Source organism: Lagopus leucura, unplaced genomic scaffold (genome assembly GCF_019238085.1).
Source record: "Lagopus leucura isolate 7727_CA_CO unplaced genomic scaffold, USGS_WTPT01 Super-Scaffold_73, whole genome shotgun sequence".
In the NCBI taxonomy this organism is placed as follows: Eukaryota; Metazoa; Chordata; class Aves; order Galliformes; family Phasianidae; genus Lagopus; species Lagopus leucura.
The window spans coordinates 18,821,079-18,841,395 of record NW_024962252.1 but is presented as its reverse complement, the minus strand read 5'-3'; the positions used below and the strand labels follow the sequence as shown (position 1 = coordinate 18,841,395).

The window sequence follows — 20,317 nt, the reverse complement described above, 5'->3', positions numbered from 1 at the left end:
ATTACCATAAGCAAAATCATGCGGAATTTAAGTATGTAATTGAAGTAAGTATTAAGCATGTTGAAATGTCTGTATGAAAGATTACTATTTTAACTTAATTTAAAACAAAAAGAATACACAAAAACAACAGAATTAAAATTTTTAATCCAAAATAAATAGCCATGCTAGTTTAATTTTCTAATATTGTTTGAAAATGTAACAGTTTTATTAAAGAACCACACTGATTTATGTATATATACACCCTACTGATACCGAATTCTAGCTACAGTGTATGAAAAACAGCCTGTACTCTAATTCACATGATCAAATATTAAGCTTCATTTATCATGTATAAACATTAGGAAGGGATTATAAAAATTTAGTTGACCTTGAATGTGCAAAAACATGCATAACCTATTGAATGACCACCTTGTGCCATTAAACGTGGTGATTTCCTGGGTGATGCAACTGATGTTTCTTCCAGACGGCTCCTCAAATTCCGGCTGGGTACAGTTAACTCATCTTCATCAATAGCATCATTACCACTCTCTTTAACTCCTTCTTCATCCATAATATCATCAAGACCAATAACTGGGGGGAAAAAGAAAACAAAAAAGAAAAAACCAAGATAGAGCCTAAAACTTAAAATGAACAAAATGTGTTGCAGCTGTAGGGCTAAGCAAGGTAGTGAAAGAGACAGGGAAAAATAAGTAAAAAGCCATTTAAAACAAACAAAAGGGAAAAAAATGAAGATAGGCAAGACAAAAAATTCCCATGTGAGGCAGTTTTAGTGTAGAAGAAACTATGACCCAATGCTTAAAATTTCTGCAGACAGTCCTCATAGCTTTCTGGTGGACTCACATTTTTATTGTTTTTTATGCCACAGGAAGGTCCCCAGTTTTAATAAGATCAGCTGTCCCTCACTGCTCCTTTTCATTTAAGAAAAGGTGAAGAAAGATAAACAGTAGAAAAAGCTGATCCAGAAGAACAATGGACTTCAAAAACCAGAGTTTTCTCATGAGATACAATTTCGAAACTGCAAGTCCCACCCACATCACACATCTCCACCTACAACCCATTTTTGGAAGGGTACTGAGTGCAGCATGCGCAAGTCTCCCAGCCAGAGTTAGAGAACATTGTCCAATTCCTATCCTCCACTAACCTGAGAAGGATCCCAGAGGTTGCTCTTGAAAATAGGTTTCCTAAGAGGCAGTCAGGCCACTGTACCAGCCATTCTCCTCACCTTCTCTAAGTCTGGTTCTGCAATGGTAGCCTCTCCTATCCCAAGATCCTATGTGTGATTAATGAATCCTGGTCCCTGTAGGATGCGAAATTTGTGAGATCAAGCCAAAGACTGAAGCAATTTTATAAAAACACATAGAAGAGTCTTACAAACACAACACAAGACTCTAAGCAAATTACCCTATTCCTCACTATCCAGGCACTTAGGCAGAAGAATTTTAAAGGCAAAACTTAAACAACAGAAATAAGCTAATTTTTTTTAATCAGTTGCTGACTTAAGGTTGCTTAGATTTAATGCATTTATCGTAGAAATCAAAAAAGCAAGAAACTAATAGAAAAGCTGAAATTTTCAGGTTGCCTCTGAAACTCTGAATTTCTGCTTTAAAAGCTCTCATGAAGCCACTGCAATAATGAGCATTAAAAACAAACAAACAAAAAAAAGAGGTTGTAAAAGATTGCTAAAAGCCAAGCACTGATGAATAACCAGGCCTGTCAAGACTGTCATTCAACCCACAGGTACATGACAGGATGAACTAACAAAGATTTTTTTTCCAAGTTCAAAAATTAGAAAGTTTTTAAATAGCCTTTTAAAGTAAGGCTGAATTTGGCACCTGGTGAACTGCATTCTGGACCTCTGCAATTAGAAAGCTGTCAGGAGCTGAAAGCTAGAAGTTTCTTTAGCTGACAAATTACTGTCACTCATTTAATTTTAACCATCTTATTTAGTTACTGCATTGCATTACCTCTGGTTAGAGGAAAAGCATATTTCTGAAAATTACTGGCAACTCTTTTCAAGCCACGCAGCTATCTTAGTGCATACACACAGATATCACACAAGCTGCACAGGACTGATAAAGCCAGTGTTACTCTACTCAACCACATGTTCTTTAATTACTTATTTACTATAAGCTACACAGTGGGGAAAATGTGACACTGACTGCCCTGTCAGACTTTATTTTCTCCTTAATATCTGTCTTGGACAACAGCCAGCATTAGGAAACTGAACAAGATGGATCCTAACTCAGGCTACCCGTTCTTGTGTTCTGAAAGATTACATTCCTTCAACAGCACAACACTTTGGCATCTGTTGTCTTATTAGAACAATATTCCTACAGAACTATAGAATCACAGAATCATTAGCCTTGGAAGGGACCTTTAAAGGTCATCTAGTTCAACTTCCCTGCAATGAACCAGGACACCCACAGTTAGATCAGGTTGCCCAGAGCCTGATCCAGCCCTGCCTCAAAAGTCTCCAAGGGCAGGGAGTGAGCATGGGGAAGAGACCACCCTCACCTCTTTCTGACCCTTTAATGCAGAACTACACTAATACTGAAGATAATGTGACAAATAAGGACTATTCAGAAAACTTCTGGAACAGTTCTAGAACAGATTTCACAGCTCATTAAAGCATCAGATTTTACATGTTCTTATACAAGTTAATCTAATTTAACACCCTTCTTCATTAACACAAGGGATACATTCAGATTACTATTGACAGTTTGAAATATTAGAATGAAAATATTTTCATACTTACAAGACTCTGTGCTGTAGCTTTAATTTTATGGAGTGAATTTGAAGCACAGAATCTTGTTTATTTCAAACCACCTGAGCTACAACTCAGTTACTACAGCCACGTGAGGTGGGATGAGGAGCACTCAACACAGAACCCTGCTGGGAAAGGAAAAAATGACACAGAACAGTAACAGATACAGGGGAGATGAGAAAATTGAATTATGAAAGGGAAGACGAGGCAGATTTGGAAAGAGGAAACCAACCAAAGCAGATACTGACAGAAAGAGATTATCTTATTAATAAATAACTAGAGATTATCTTATTAATAAGCATCTACAGAAATGAAGAAAGAGGTGTCAGTGATAGAAAATCAAGTAGGAAGAAGGAAAAATAAGAAAAAAAATCATATCAGAACAGAGAAGGTGTACACTAGCATACAACTGAAGAAGCTGCAAAGAAGGAAAAAAAGGGTCATAGTCAATATACATATATATATATACTGGAAGAAATACTACTATCACCTTAATATTTTGAGTGTCTCTGTTACTTGCAAAGTGTTTATATTTCCAAAATACTCTGCTGTGCCATTTTTTCATGTGTTTGACCCTAATAGAATAGCGTATTAAAAATATTTGCAAATTCAAGTAAATTTTGCATGTGTTAAAACAAAACTGTGATAAATTCTTCACCAATGTATAATTGAGGCAAACAGGCCTTACTTGATGGAGGAAGGCAAGAGAAAGAGAAGAAAATACATAAAATATCAGCAACATCTCTGAAATTATTATTCTCAGCCAAAATTAGACAGAAATATTCCAATTTTTGACACATTTTTGACAAGGTTAAGTTTCAAGTATAGAACTGGAGTTCTTATTTTGAGGATATAAGGTCTGTTTTTTGCTTAGCTAATCACATCGAATAATGTTCCACTATTCCTGCTTTGTACTGTTGCCGAAGATTCAACTCCTCTCCCTGTTCCAAAGAAGTAAACTCTGCAGAAGGACCAACAGTGTGGAAAACTGACAGTTCATTACCTACCCCCCAAAAAAAATAAAAACACACAAAAAAAAAAAACCACAAAAAAACATGCAAAACATCTTTCAAATTCTCAATCTGACACCAATGCAGCAAACTCAATTTTACACAGAAAGGTTACTACCTTGGTCACAAGACACTGTGTAGCTTAGAGGAAGGAAGGTAAAAAGGTAAAAATATTGAAACTGTAACTCATTTTGGGTTGCAATCTAGAAGTTACATTCAAAATTACTTTATATGCAAGGAAGAAAAAAAAAGAAAAAAAAAGAAAAAAAAAAAAAAAAAAAAAAAAGGATGTATGTTTCATTTTAGAGAAAACAGCCTGAAGTATCTAAAACATCCAGCCAATTATTAAAAAGTATTTGTAATCAGAACAATCATTTTGACACCAAACATTTAGTATGTGACCACAATTTTAGCAGAGGTAATGCCTTCAACAGTACTCATGAACACACAGGCTAAAGCTAGAAAGAACAGACTGCACCTGGAGGAAACCTTTTCCAAGTAGCAATCCAGAGGGACAGGAAAAAAGTGCTATAGCACCCAACAGCCTCTGCACGCTCTCGTATAGGGCCAGTCTTCCACATAATTTATTAGAAGTACTTCTGTGATGAACATACTTATAAAACACACTAGTTAAAAATTTGATTCTATTATGAAATCCAGAAACATCTCTGAATGTTAGGCAATTCAAATCCCATTCATCCTACTACATGTGTAATATATAATACATCAAACTACTCCAGTGAGTGACATCCTGAAAAACTACAGAGTTACAAGAGCTAGAAATGTCCATTTGGTATGAATGCTGCTTATTTAGTTTCATTATGCATATATATTATATATGTATGCACACACAGCCATACTCAATTCAACAACACAAGATGAAAATCGCCATTCTGCGGCTGTTGATTGCAAGTCAACATCTTTGGAGATGAGTGGCAAATCACTGCATTACTTGCAATGAATGAAACCATACAATCTCTACTACAAGTGTTTTCAGTCTGATCTCACAAGGTCATACAATTAGTGGATAAATTTCCATATATCTTACAGCAAGAAATAACAGAACAAAACCTATCACTACGCTATCAAACAAGAGTGAAAAGAAGGTGTTGCTCTGAAGAGAAATGTCATACCCTAAGCTTCATATTTTTCACTTCTGATTAAAGAAAAATGGTAAGAAGGAAACACAATTTAAAACAAAACCAAAACTACCACATCACACACACACACAGTACTCAAACATGAAAGACAGGTGGGAGCTATTCCACATAATTAATCTGCATTGATTATTTCATTTTTGGGAGAACTAACATTCTGCCATACAGATGATCAGAACCAGAAACACACCTACAAGTACCCTACACACCACGCTTTGAGTGTTTCATTTCACTCTTGAAAGCCTCACTTCATCAAATTCTGTCTCTTAACTGGCAAAGACAGCAGTTTGTCAACTTCTACTAGTGACACTGGGTCTTACTGCTAAAACCTATTTCAATAGGTCACAATAAGCAACTTTCATTACTACAAAGTTCCCAAGAACTGCAGTTGAGGACTAAGATTTGCCAATGGTCTGTACCTTGATTACTGAAATAAAAATCTTCCCAAGTGTGCTACAGAAGCAGAAATCTGCTTTGTTTGATCCCACAGACCAGCAACCTAACTACATCTTCACTGTTTAGCACTCACTTTTCAGACACATCCTGAAAGGATTTCAGCATAACAAATGCTGATTTGACCCATGCCCCTTCTATCTTACAAAAAGTAATGAAAAATTACTTCCATCTCTACTCAAAGTCATTAGCAGACCTGGAAACGATCTTTTCTTCTCCAAACACCAATCATTCAATCAACGTTGAACAAGACAACCCCATCCCATTACTTTGTGGCAACTAAAGAGCAAGCTCAGAGTAGATTAAGATCAATAATGTCATCTAATTGAACAAAAAAATTAGATCCGGCACAAACTGGATGTAGGACAAGGCACTGACAAAGTTCCTCCTGTCAAGACACAAGCAACAGATATTTATTCACATTCCCTTTGGTATTTGTCAGTGCTGACTATGATGCTAATACTCTTCCCATAAGAATCACATATAATCCAATCTATAGAACAGCTTGAACATTTTCTGTGGAAATGCCTCTAACAAGCAGCAACTGGAAATTAAACTTGAAAATCAAAGCAGCTCTGTTTCATAGACAAGTACTTAAATTGTTCAGGGGTTGTACAGCTAAGATGCTATCAGCATCCATTACATACAGGAAGATCACCACCTTGAAAAGAGCTCAGCAGTAACAGAAAGCTCACTCCAGGTGAATGATATGCAATATAAACACAAAAGCTGAGCAAGACTGGTGCAGTGTTGGCAAGCAATCACTTTGTATTAGGCCTGTAAATAATGCTTATCAAGGACTGATGTCAACTCATCAGCAAGCAAAAGGGCAGTACATCGACCCATAACTGAGACTAGCAGAAAAATGGTTATTACAAATCTGTTAAGTGGTTACACAGGCCTGACACCTGCCCTTCTCAAAGCTCCTTTCACAGAAATGTACTCAAATTCAGCTTTAAACATATAGGATCATAGAATCACCTAGATTGGAAAACACCTTCAAGATTACCATGTCCAACCATCAACCTGACCTACCAAGTCCCATCAATAAACAATAAAATAAACAAATAATAAGCATAATATAATTATAATAAACAATGTCCCTTAATGCCATGTCCACATGTCTCTTAAATATCCTCCAGATATGAGGACTCCACCACTGTCAGTCATGTTTTCAGTTTTGATTCCCTGCAGACTAAAATAGTAGCCACAATTAATTGAGTTAGTTCACTTATTTAAATGAATAGCAAGCTTAAAAATTATTTAAACATCTGCAGTATTAATTATTCCACTGCTGATCACTTTTAGGAGAAATATTTAACTAGTGTACCACAAGCCCTCAGATATCTCCCCATAACTTCTAAAACATCCAGCTGTATCCTGACTGAATGAAACAAAAATTAAAAGCCAGTCAAATTTACAAAATGATGGCAGAGATATGTTTTTTCCTGGTTTCATGTTGGCATGAGAGAGGAGAATTGGTTCAGCTGCACATTAAAACTGATAAAATGCATTTTACCTTTAGGTTAAAGACAAAAGAGTGTAAGGACATGAACTATTACAAGAGCAAACAAAAATATTAAAGACGGCCTCAAATCACATTGTACTAAAGCAGTAAAAGAACAAAAGTCTTCTTTTGTTTCTGTAGCTCACTGGGTCACTGCTTCAATCAGTAACAACTTTTATTTAGGCAAATTAATCTCTAAGCCATAACAGGACTCGATCTAATGAAGGTGAGAATTTAGTCTGTTAGCAGAAACAGAATATATTATGCTAGGAATACATCAAGATTTTCAGAAATAGTTCATAAAAGTTAATAGAAAAAAAGTCAGTGTGATCAGTTCTCTGCACTAATCTACAACACCTTTTGGCAATGGCAATGAATCAAAAAAAAAAATTCAAAACTTGTAGTCAAATTAATAAAAAAACCTATTTACAACATACATAATTTTAGAATATAATTTTCTCCCAACTCTTCTCCAAAGTTAGAATAGTTTTCTCCAGTCTCTCAAAACTGCTCCATAACTCCCAACATGATTTTTATTTAAAACTTTGTTCTAACGTGTTTCCAAATCAGGTGTTTCCGAACAATAACCAATAGTATTACTGTTCCAATGTTTTGCTTCGAGACAACGAAAGCACAACACGCACTCAGTATCAACTGAGAAGTAGAACTTCCAGTCCTGACAAAGCAACCCTGACATTAGAGAAGCAATCTAGTTCACCTCAAACGCTCCTACTGCTCATCCCAAACCGTCAAATTTTTGAAAACACCTACCAACTCCACGAGGCACAGTTGTTATGCTAAACAAATCACAATTTTAATTGGGAATAATTTACACATACTCAAGTCAAAGCCCAAATTACTTTTGTCTCAGACCAGATTAAAAAGAACCGCATGTTGTACATGCCAAGCATGTAAACAGCAAAACAAAAGCGGCAGGGAAGAGACAGAAATCCCAAGTTGTTATTTCTACATTACGGAAAAAGGATTGGCACTGAGGTATTACTGTATTTAAAACTGTAATCTTAAAAAATTATAAGATTTACCTGTTGAACAAGGCATCTGGAAATTGGGATCATTGCTATCCAAAACAGGCAAACAGAACTGGGCACTTGCAGATCCTAGCATAGGATCCTTATCGCTGAGCATGTTCTTCAGCGAATCCTCTAAGACATTCTGACTTGTACTAAAGTCCTCACAGATTTCATTCTCCAGGTTGGATCCTAGAAATAGGGCATCATCTAAGTGTTCAGTAGGAATTAAATGGTTAAATGTATCAACTATATCCATGAAGAGTCCTGTGTGTCTTTCAGCCCTATAGAAAGACAAGAAAAATATCATAAGAAAATAAGCTACAAATTGTAAAACACCTAAGAAACTAGTAAATTCTTTCTGCTGTTTTCAGAACTCTTAAGGTATTCTGGAATTATTTGAAAAATTAAAAAAATTAAAATCTGCTTATGGCTTATTATGGCTCACTGCATACCTGAAATCATTTCTCTTTCTAGCTATCTCAAAAAGAAGCTGCATGCTAAGTTACTAATAGCTGCTTCATCAACATCAAAGTGCTGCCACTTCCACAGAGTGCTTATAACAAGGTTTAAGCAAAACATCCTTCTAGTTGTCTCAACCTTAAAGAGCTGGGGTGCAGGGGGTGGTGTGGAACCTGGTTAGTATTCTGCATATGCACATCTTTGTTCCTCTAAATACAAAGTCATGGTCAGCTTCTGCCAACACTAGTGAAACTGAGAAAGCTCAGGAGCAAAGACCAGGGCCCAACACTGAGAAAGATTACATTCCCACTCACACAGGAACTAGCAAGTACTTCAAAGCAAGTAACTATTTTTAAGCAGTGGAGTCTTCACCCTACTATTTTTTCACTTATTGTTATATTCAAGGTTACAAAGGTTTTACACGAAAATGTAACCCCGATCAAGTACATGAGAATTCTGTCAGATGGCCTCAGAAAGGCAAGAACTGCTTTACAAACTTTAGTTTTGAAAAAGTTCAGGTGAGACCTAAGTAGCTTCAATCAAAGATTGTACCTACAATTTACAAGAAGAAATTCTCAATTTCCTGTATCCGTTCTTAGCAACATAGCAAAGATGTCACTGTTTCAGCAGAGATTCAACTGATAAAAACGGACAACTACATGATAGAAAGATGTCATCAAAATGCTTCTTCGAAAGTTCAGCATAACCACGTACTCTGAGTGCAGATTAATCATTATAGTAAATATGGTAATCTTAGGACATAAGGGAGAGATGGAGTAGTGTCTGGCAATATCTAGAAAGCCTGAGAGACCGATTTTGGCACATACAAAGCTGTCCAGGCTTCTGGAAACAGGAAAAGGGCACATTCTCTCCCACACTTTCCCTTATCAGCCACCTTCACCCACACAGCAAGATTTGATTTTTTGCATGAAGGCATTAAAGGAAAAGCAGAGAAGTGAGATTTACAGTTTGTGGTGCTTGAATTAGTTGCTAGATTCCTATTCTAGGAAACTGCCACAAAATATGAGTCTACTTATGCTCACTACAACAGTAAGTATTCTTTCTTTTACATGCATATTAACTGAGTTACTTTCATTTTAGTAATCAAGGGAGCAATCTAAGACATAGACGTACCTGTCTTGCTAACATTTTAAAACTATTTTTAAAATGTATTTAATATCACAAGTTCACAAAAAACACATGTGAGCATGAAAAATACCTTTTTTTATTAAAAACATGACAGACTTTCTTCATTCCCCCATAAGGCAGAAAACAACTGTTAGGTGTAGCATGATGCCTCTGCAGAGCATAGTGCCTTTTCACACACTAAGCATGACAAAAACAGTCTAATGCGCAACATCCTACAGGCCAACCAAGCAGCCAAAAGGAAAATTCATGCCAAATCAGGTGCTTTTACATAATAAAGTAGCAGTTTTACAACAAGAATGCTGTAATTTGAAAATTCCCTACACCAAAAAATACGTTTTTTATTAAGCAGTGCATCTATGCATGCAGCATGTCAACAAGAGTCTACAGCAATCCATAGGCTTCTACAGAGTTCATAAAATGATTTCCAAGTTTGGCAACAAGCAAAGCTAATTGCAGCTGAGGAGGTGCTGTGCTGTACTGTACTGTATGATCTACTCTATTATGCAACAAAGCTACAACGATTTGATACTACACAGAGTGAACTGAAGAGCTGGAGCTGCTCCAAGTAGGAAAATAATTATAATAGCCACAACTGGAACTTTAAAACTCCCTCCTGTAATGACATGTGTTTGTTTTGTATGCGTGTGTGTTTTGTTTTGTTTTTAAACACTTGCATCATACAAGCATGTGAGTAAGAAACACATGATAAAATGATGGCAAACTTAGCCACCAGCAAGCACCAATGACACTCACAAATTACTGTAAGAAATCTTTTCTACCTAAAATTAAATATGAAGGAGAGACACATACAATGTTTGCCTGTTTTCCCTTCTACAGGAGGAGAACATCTATACAGTACTCATTCAAAAACTTCTGTTATCAAGGTGGTGCTGTCCACTTCATTAATAGCAAGTTCCACATAACAAAAGCTCTGGTAGAACTGCAGCCCCTGCTACCAAAAATGGCTGCGGACAAACTAATCTTTCTCTTCAACTACCCGATAAGAGGCAGGGGGGAGACTACCTACAGTACTGCAGAACCACCATGCACCCACTCAGAACACTAAATGCACTGCAAAATAATTGTCAAAACATCTACAATGTAATGGCCACAGTCATCTTCAGTAACACCTAGCTAATTACAGAGAGAATTCAAGATAAATTGTATCAAAAAGTCTGTTTCTGGAGTATGATTCTATGATTAAGTAAAAGTTCTAGCCAAGTGTTGCAGTAAATCATCACTGCAAGTTTACAATCAAAGTGGTTTCACATAGAAGTCCCACCACAACCAAATCTAATAAGATTAAAAAACTGACGTTCTTCAATTGCTAAGACAGTTAGAGAAGCATGCCAGCAAAGCACATGAACAAAGTAAGGCAACATTTTGATTCCAAGATGCTAATGTTCAATTCTTTGTATAATTTGCACCATACCAAGTTTCGAAAAAGTATTTCTATGACTACTACATCAATCATCATGTGAGGTGTAGAACCTGGAGGGACTGACAAAAAAAGAAACACATACTTCGTGCTAGACAAGATTTTAAAAACATTTTTAAAAATTTCTTCCCTCTTCTGCACAGATTGCATTTTATATTTAAGCATATAAAGTTCCTGTATGTTTAATAATTGCATCTTTAAAATGAAGTCCAGCTTATGAAGTCCACAGAATTTAAGATATTAGAAAAATACTGTAGTTCTATTAAAAACATTGTAATGATTGCCTGAGGTTTGGACAGACAGGAAAAACATCTGAAAAACGAACCAAAGGAAGGAAAAAAGCTCACTCTTCCTAGTCAGGATACTCTGCATTCTAAACGCTGGAGATCCCACCTACGTAACAGATCTACTTGACTCACTAAGTCTGAAGCTGCTGAAGACAGCATAGTGACATTATAATTCTTTCCATTTCATTTATCTACATTCCTGAACAGACTTTCTTTTCAATTCACTGAACTTGGCTGATGCTTCTAAAAGGTTTTCTAAATCTAGCTATTGACTGGACTGATGTTAGAAACACAACAATGTTGAAAACAAGCGACTCAGCCTGTTGTCCTGTAAGCGCTTTCCATCAGCTTACACACACCAAATAACCAGAGCAAGACTGGTCTAAACAGCAGCTAACGAACTCCACAGAAGTCTCAAATGACATTCATTTCCTCAAGCCATAGTATTAAAAGCACTGGTCAGAAAAATGTATAAATGGAACACAGCTATTTGAATAAACTGTTTCTTAGAGATCAAAACATACGCAAAAAGCTGACACTGCATCATCAGTCAGCCATAAATTATAAGAACAGCCTCCCAACAGGACAGAAAGAAACTGCATCTGAACTGACATGGAGTTAGCTAACTGCACACGGGGTTTAGGCAATCTTCTCCTGAGTGTTTTTGTAAATACCATACCTAAAAAGAGCACTCAGCACACCAGACACTTCTTCACTCCACAGAGGTGACAAACCACCTCAAGTGCCCCTGATATCCTATACTTGTAACTCACCCATCAACCAGCGTCACCTGCTGAGCACCGGCAAGTTTTACTCTTACTCTCCTACTTCCATGTATACAAAACCTTAATGTTTAAGGTTACCACTGCTTAGATGAAAATTAATGCTAAGCTGCCATGCATCCATGTTTTCAGCATTAGAAGCTGTATTTAGTCTTACAATGCTTATAGCTAACTCAGCACCAAAAGCCACAAGTGAGAGACTCATGTTCTCTACAGTAGAACAGATTCTAGCCAACAGAGCTCGCAACCTAAACACATCATGGGATAAAGAAGGAAATCAGTATTAGGCAATATGTCAGTGGCAGAGCCAGTAACTAAATTGGATTTTACAGCTCCCACACCAATCTGTTCTTACTCTGGTTCACACTGTCTCAAATCCCATCATAGAGGGCAGTCTTCAAAAAATAAAAGAAATGACAAAATGCTTTTCACAGGATGAGAAGATTTGATTTATGAACACCTGAGTTCAGATTTACTACAGAAAATGTCAGTGCTCTTTATCAAAAACAAAACAAACAAGAAAACTGATAAATCAAACAAAACTCAGAATATGGTTTGCTAAGCTTTGGCCTTTGAGAATAATCAGATTTTATCTAATTTACCAATCTCTCACCAAACAGGACACCATCAAAGATATGTCTAACAGCAACATGCAGTCAAAAGGAGTATTTGAAACATCAGGATTGTGCACAGCAGGTACACTGATAAAGCTGGATGCCTAAAACATCATCCCATAAGTATCTGTATGTCTCCTGTTCTCTTTCAGTGACCAAGAAGTAAAATAAATTTCAAACAATGGTTTAAGATAAAAGACAAAGAAATGCAAAAAGATAGAAAAATATTTTCCTAATTATACAAGATGAAATTATATCACACAAAATAAAATTAGCAGACCTTCTTTCAACAGATTAACCACTCTTCAAATAAAACGTTTTTTCACTTCAGCTGTTAGCAGAAGAATTAAGTGTTACACTAGAAGTTGTGTTCTGTCACAAGAACAACTTATTGCTGGGATATCCTCCATATGTCATAAAGCAGACCTCTCTCCTTTGCTGGACCATCCCCTCCGTGAATACTGTTGAATCTCACACAGATAACAAAGAAGGATTATACTTTTTTTTATATCACTCACAGACACATTATAGATCTCTATACAACACTAGAATTTATAAGCCCGCTAAGAAGAAATATTCCCCTGAAAATAAAAAACCCTAAGACAGATTACTTTTCACAGAATCACAGAACTGTAGGAGTTGGAAGGGACCTCCAAAGGACTCCTTTTCCATAACTGCTATGCTCTTCCACTTCCCCCCCTTAAATTCCTCAATAACTGCTTTATCATAGAATCACAGAACAGTTTGGGTTGGAAGTGACGTCAAGGATCAAGTTCCAACTCTCCTGCCGCAGGCAGAGTTGTCAGCCACTAGATCAAATACTAGATTGGGTTGCCCAGAGCCCTATTCAATCTGGCTTTAAACACCTCCAGGGACAGGGCATCCACAGTCTCCCTCAGCAACCTGTTCCAGCACCTCACCACTCTCAATGAAAAGTTTTCGCCTGACATCTAATCTAAATCTCCCCTCTTTCAGTTTAGAACTATTCCCCCTTGTTTTATCACTATCCACCCATGTAAAAAGTTGACTTCCCTCTTGCTTATGAACTCCCTTTAAACATTGGAAGACCGTAACAAGGTCTCCTCACAGCCTTCTCCTTTCTAGAGTGAACAAGACCAGTTCCTTTAGTCTGTCTTCACAGGAGAGGTGCTACAGCCCTTTTGACCATCTTTGTGGCCCTTCTCTCTCCCCCAAAGTTCCACATCTTTCCTGTGCTGGGGGCCTCAGACCTGGACCCAGTACTTCAGATGGGGCCTCAAAAGGGCAGAGTAGAAGTTGACAGTCACCTCCCTCGCCCGGCTGGCCAGCCCTCTTCTGATGGAGCCTGGGATACCAATGGCCTTCCAAGCAGCAAGCATGTGCTGCTGGCTCAAGTTCAGTTTTTCATCAACCAGGACACCCCTAAGTCCTTGAGAGTAGTCCTGCTGAGAAGGAGTTCTTCTCCCAGTTTGCATACATATATGGGATTACCTTGACCCAAGTGTAAAACCTGTTGAATTTCATTAGGTTCACAAGGGCCCACTTTTCAACTTTAACAAGATGACCAAGGTAGTTTAAGTTTGAACACTGCCTAAGTGTTAAGCTCTGTAATACGTTACATTGACTGCTTGTCAGTTGTCCCAGATAGAGCAACTTCATTCCTAACACTTGTTGAGTTTCTCACTCTCTCCGATATGATTCATTTGGAAAAGCACCCAAGAATTAGGATTTTCAGAAATAGATGCTCAGTGGTGAAACCTTGGGAGATTTTCCATGGCAATATAACACCCTCCATGAGATCACACTGATATCATTCAGATGCATGTCACAAGCTGCCCATATTTCTCATTTTGCTGTTATATAATGAACACTCATATCCTCTTCACTGCACTTTGTCATTTCTACTTCCAAATACTATCTTTTAAAAGTATTCTTAGTCATAAAAGGTATCTGACATGACAGGCAAGATAATAAAAGATTATTATTTCCTAGAAATAATTTCTTTCTTAACATTTTTGTGATTTGGATTCAATAATACTTACATTGTTCAGGGAAAATTAAATTTAGAAAACTGAAGACTTTCAGAAAGTTAACAGCTAACATTATTCCACGTATCATACATATGCTCAGCCCTTCACACATGAACAGCATTTACTCCATTTAGGAGTAGAGTCAAGCACTCCAAAGAGGTCACAGAAGTACAGCAGACTTATTAAACAGTTCTCTGAGCTTTAGTTTTCTCAGAAACAAGAACCAATTCTACACTGGGACAACTATACTGAATTAGATCTAGTTCAACATGACTTGGAGTTCTAGATGCCCTCTCAGCTCCTTAAAATTCATGAGGGTTAACAAATGTAACATACTTGCAAAAAACAAATGGTTGAATAACAGATAATGATAGTTAAAAAATAGCTAAATGTTTTGATTATAAGTAAGAATTTCAAAGCAGAACTGAAATTAGAAGAAAAATCTTTGTAGTGAAGCAAAATGAGAGCTGACCACAGTTCTGTTGCAAGCTACAAACTAAGCATAAAGACCATTCAAGCTAAACTACATCAAGAAATACAGAACACAGTATGTCTAGATCTCCCTCACTGGGTGTTCCCCAAACTTTAACAGATTAATTTATTAAGCACAATTAATGTGAATTAGTACTGTTAAAGAAAAGCCATATTCAAAATTATCACATATTATCCTATCATATTTCCTCAGTTTTGTGATGTTAGTACCAAATGTAAACATATAGACACATAATGGAATAACAGCCATCTAAAAGACAACGCAGCCACAAGAATTTGTACACTGCGTCTGCTGTCATTTCATGCTCCTGCATTCCCTTAGCCATTTTCACGCTCCATTCCTCACACTATTTCTTTTAATTCACCCTACAGTGAGCAGTGTTCCTCTCCCAGTCACAGAACTGTAGGAGTTGGAAGGGACTGCTGAGGATCACCTAGTCCAAGCCCGCCACTAAAGCAGGTTCTCTAGAACAGGTCACACAGGAAAGCATCCAATTGTGTTCAGTTGCTCATTGCACGGCTATGTCTCCACTATACAGACTATACTGAAGGAATGCGTGTTAACCTGAGTGATAGCTCTCCTAACATACGATGCATATTAGGTATCCACACTCCAGCACTAGAAAGGAAGCGTGGACACACTGCCCCTGGATAGCCATATCACTCAAAATCAGGATCCAGAATGCCACCAGGCCACAGCCTCCCCCATGCACCCCAGATGACCATATTTTGTGCCACGCTTCCTACAGCGAGTACTGTACACAAGAGTTAAACACGGGAATAGTTGATGAGGCTAAGTATGAGGAATGGGAGGAGGAGCCCGCAGCAGGTCAGACCAATAGCAGAGGCACAGCTGGTTCTAAACTGGCGTTTGTTTGCCAGGTTTGCGTGGGGCAAGAAGGCAGCAGAGGTGAAAACCGGCAAGAGCAGCGAAGGGTGAAGGCTTCGCCCACGTGGGGCAGCGCATGGCGGGCAGGAGCACGACAGGGGGCACGGGCCGGGCCCCGGGGCAGACAAGCAGTCCGCCGCATGCGCGGGCAGCCAGGCCGGGCCGTACAGTACCGCGGAGCCCGGCCCCGGCCGGCCAAAGGCCCGCGGCCTCCACAAGGTCATCGCCGACGGAGCGGGGCCGGGAGCTCCCACCAGGCCCGCGGGCCGCCTCCGCGGGGCAAGAAGGCCGCCTCCGCGCCCGGCCCGCGCTCCGTCCGTACGACGGAAGCAGGCCGCGGCCCGCCCGGCCCCAGCCGCGACTCCGGGCCCCGCCAACGGGCCGGGCGCGCCTTCGCCACACCGGGCCTCGTCCGTCCGCCACGCCCCGGGACAGGGGGGCGAGGCCGCGCGGCGCTGCCCTCTCTCCCTCGCCCTGCCGCGGCCACTTACCCTGCTCCGCCGCCCGGCGCTGCCCCGGCAGGAGGGACGCGGCTGCCGCGGTGAAGGGAGAGAGGGCGGCCTGCGGGAGCGGGGCTCCCCCTGCCGCGGCTGGTTCCGTCCCGGCCTGGCGCGGCTGGCTGGCTGGGCTGGGCAGGGCTGGCGGTGTCGGCCGCGCGCCCGCTTCCCGTAAGCGCGCCCCCGCGGCGTCAGGCGAGCGGCGCCGCGCCGGGCCCGGCCGCTCATGTGATGGTGCTGTTTACGGGGAGGCGGTGCCACGCTGCGCAGGCGCCGGGCGGGACTGGCCCGACCGGGTGGGAAGGGCGCGTGTGCTGCGTGCCGTCTGCCTGCAGCAAGGTAATGGCGCTCCTCAGGGCATCGGCGCTGATTCGCGCCCGGTCACTCCCGTTGGAGCTAGAATGGCTCCCGCTTCGCAACCCCGGGGCCACCACGAGACGGACTGCGGCGTTGCGGCGGCCGGCAGAAGGCCTGCGGGGGCACGTTCTGCCTCTCTTTTGCTTTCTGGTCGATTTGTGCGTGTGCGTCGTGCCAGAGTGGGCCTCCGCACACAGAATTACAGAATCACAGAATGGCCAGAGTTGGAAGGGACTTCAAGGATCATGAATCTCCAACCTCCCTGCCACATGCAGGGCCACCAACCTCCTCCCCATTTAATGCTAGGCCAGGCTGCCCAGGGCCCCATCCAGTCTGGCCTTGAACTCCTCCAGGGACGGGGCATCCACAACCTCTCTGGGCAGCCTGTTCCAGCACCTGAACAGATTTATGCACCGTGTAACGCTGCCTAAACAAATAACCTTTTTTTTCCTTCTTCTAGTTTTCATTATGACGACTTAAATGCAGCTTACTTACCAACAGCACTGTCACAGGGCATGCTTTCAGCCGCTGCGCGGGTTAGTTGCAATGAGACAAACACCTTCGTTGCAAAGCGTGGTTTTTAACCCAGATGTCTCTCTCCGTCCTTCTTAGATCATATTTATGTACATCACATCACCACAAGTTGATTTTTCAAATTATCCATCTGTGCTTTTCCAGTTTCAGAAATTCTCTCTCCAAGGCAGGCGTCTGCTTCAAGGAATAGTGCTACATTACAATGGCATAGCACTGGGCTACTGAGTTTATGGCACTAGATTCTCCACAGGCTTTCAACAAGGTGCTAATACTTTGATATATTATTAAGATTATAGTAAGGTATGAAATTACTGTCTGAAGTGAAACTCCCATTACCACATCTGCATCGCACAGGTTTTCCTATTGATTGCACTACTTTAGATGGAAGCACCATCAAAGCATCACTAGCAATCAGATCACTGCTCATTGCCACACTGTTCTTTTTTTACACTTTGCAAACTTGCCCAACTCCTGTGACCTAGGTCACTGTAGTAGAGTTCATATACTTCTTTTAGCCATGACTGCCTATCAAATATAGCGATCTTTCCATTTATAATGCTTACGTTATGGTTTTAGGTAACATTAATTAAAAGAAAAACAAAAACAAACAAACAAAAAAAAAACAACAAAAAAAAAAACAACATCACCACAGAGAGCAACTGAATAGGCATTACAGATAACTTTGTATACAATGGCATATCAGCTACGCACAAGTACAGCTGCACCACTTGATATCTTTCCCAGCAACACTTTCATAATGCCATCCTATTACATTAGATATTTGGTAATATTCCAGATCTTGCAAGTTATTTCCATTGGAAAGCAACCTATTTATTTTCTGAGAACTCTGTGCCACTGCCCTAAAACACAAGATAAATCAGCAGGAGAAGGCAGTTTCTTTGCCAGTAGTTCCAAATCTCTACAGTTCATTCCAAAAGATTGCTGAATTGTTTTCCTTATACCCTTCTTCTGCTTTCCATGATGTTTTTTTCTAAATACTACTTATGAAAATATCTTATACGTAGTCAAATTTCTTACTGAACATGGTTTGCTTTTGTGTATTAAATACTGTTTCTTCAGTTCGTCAGTCAAAATATAGAAAGAAGCTGGATTGCTGCACACCCAAATTATATCAAGGATGAAGTGATGGGACATGTTGCAAACTATCAAGTCTTTCCGGTGCCCCAGGATAGTATTTTTCATTGTTATACACTACAGCATTAGTCCTTTAACTATTCAGGGAAACTCTCACAAGAACAGCTCTTTTTTGGTTGTGGAGGTTTGTTGAATTTTCTAAAAGTATTTAATTTTAATCATACTAAAGCTCAAGTGTTGCAGTAATTTTGTAAACTATGTAATTTCTTCCTGCTAATGCAGGAGAAGAAGCTGGCACCCACTGTGTCACAACCTCCTTTCAGGTAGTTATAGAGTGCAAACATCTAAATATATACCTGAACTCAAATGTTGCACTATACCCACTTCTTTCCATTAGGTTTAAGACAAGATTGTTCTCTTTCCCCACTTTAAGACTCATCAAAAGCTGCTGATCATTAGAAAAAGCAGTAGTTTCATGTGAGCAACAAGAAATCATGCAGTTCTATGGAAATAGAAGTAGATTAAGCTGTTGGTTTAAAAAATAGAACAAAAGTGTGATTCTGAAGACGAGGATGTTTGGCCATTGATTATATACCAGGATATTTTTTAGTAGAGATATGAAACATACAGATAATACAAGCTATTTATTTTATCAAATGGAATACACACATTAAAGACTAAAATAAGATATTTTATACTGGAAGATAAGATAGAGTTATGATTATATGCAGACATTTGTGTAAAACAGGAAAAAAAACATCCTTGAATGAAGTTTTAGATTGGAGGAAAACAAATTCCAATAGCTCACATAAAGCTGGCTTTTCTGAGTTACTTCCTACAGTAGCTTGGGCAGTTGCCTATGGAACTGCTGCTACAGTTACTAATACTCTAAATACCTGATGTGTCACTCCAGTGCCTGATTAACTTTATTTTTAGGTACTGTGGAGACAATTGTTTGGTACTAAATAATGGTTAAAAAGAATACGCTTTGAATAAGTATTCATTTTATGATTTTTTTCCCACAGGTATTCATAAGGAGATATGTAAAAAAGCATAAATCTTTATTCTATAAGTAACTTCAGGTGTATATATACATATATATATATGTATGTATACACCATATATATATACTTACTGAACTTTATTCAGACAAGTTGCACTGTGTACGTGATATATCTTCATTAGAAATTCATACAGGTTTTCTTTGAAGCTGTTTTCTGATTTGTGGTGTTTCCTCTCTGCTTTTCCACTAAGGCTTGGCATTGTATTTCCTTCACATGGATGTTCAGCAATCATCTCTACCCTCTATCCCTGTTCTATAGCAGGTTGTTCCAAGTGTTTCCTGCCAACAAATGTGATACCACATCAAGTAGCTGGAGCATGAGCATGATGCTAGAAATAGAGGCTGTCAGCATGCCTTTTTGCTAAGGTTGTTGGGCTGTAGGGCTGTTCTGCTGAGTGCTAAAGCACAGAACCAAGAGGCTGTAAGGTAACCAGATTGGTAAAAAACAAAAGGCCAATTATTTCTTAAATACATGATTCTTAATTAAAAAAAAAAAAAAAAAGAGAGAGAATAAAGAAAAATACAGTATAAATAAACTAGTTTAGGAATGAAGAACATATGATTTATCACTCTGAAAATCAAAATCAAGTGAAAGAACTTCAAAGATTCAAAATTGTAATTTGATATTGCTAGATGTTCCCTAGATGTTCCCTCATCTGTTGTAGAAGAAATCTTATTGAACACACATATTTAGTCTGAATTAATCTTTCTTGGACAAATTAGACAACGA

The 20,317-nt window shown here is 39.1% G+C and overlaps 1 protein-coding gene across 9 annotated transcripts in view; it reads right to left on the bottom strand.

Moving 5' to 3' along the window:
* PHF3 (PHD finger protein 3) overlaps positions 1-16,623 on the bottom strand; it is a 46,121-nt gene extending 29,498 nt beyond the window's left edge. The window contains exons 1-4 of one of the 9 annotated variants that reach the window (XM_042889676.1): positions 16,533-16,573; positions 2,756-2,889; positions 1,142-1,297; positions 409-570 (exon numbers count right to left, since the gene is read on the bottom strand). In XM_042889676.1, the coding sequence (XP_042745610.1) occupies positions 409-550 (142 nt within the window). In that variant the 5' untranslated portion in view covers positions 551-570; positions 1,142-1,297; positions 2,756-2,889; positions 16,533-16,573. Of the gene's footprint in view, positions 1-408; positions 571-1,141; positions 1,298-1,832; positions 2,087-2,755; positions 2,893-7,934; positions 8,204-16,532 lie in introns of those variants that run through there. The other 8 variants (XM_042889659.1, XM_042889711.1, XM_042889668.1 and 5 more) reach the window with 8 other exon arrangements.
* Between the last annotated feature and the right edge of the window lie 3,694 nt (positions 16,624-20,317).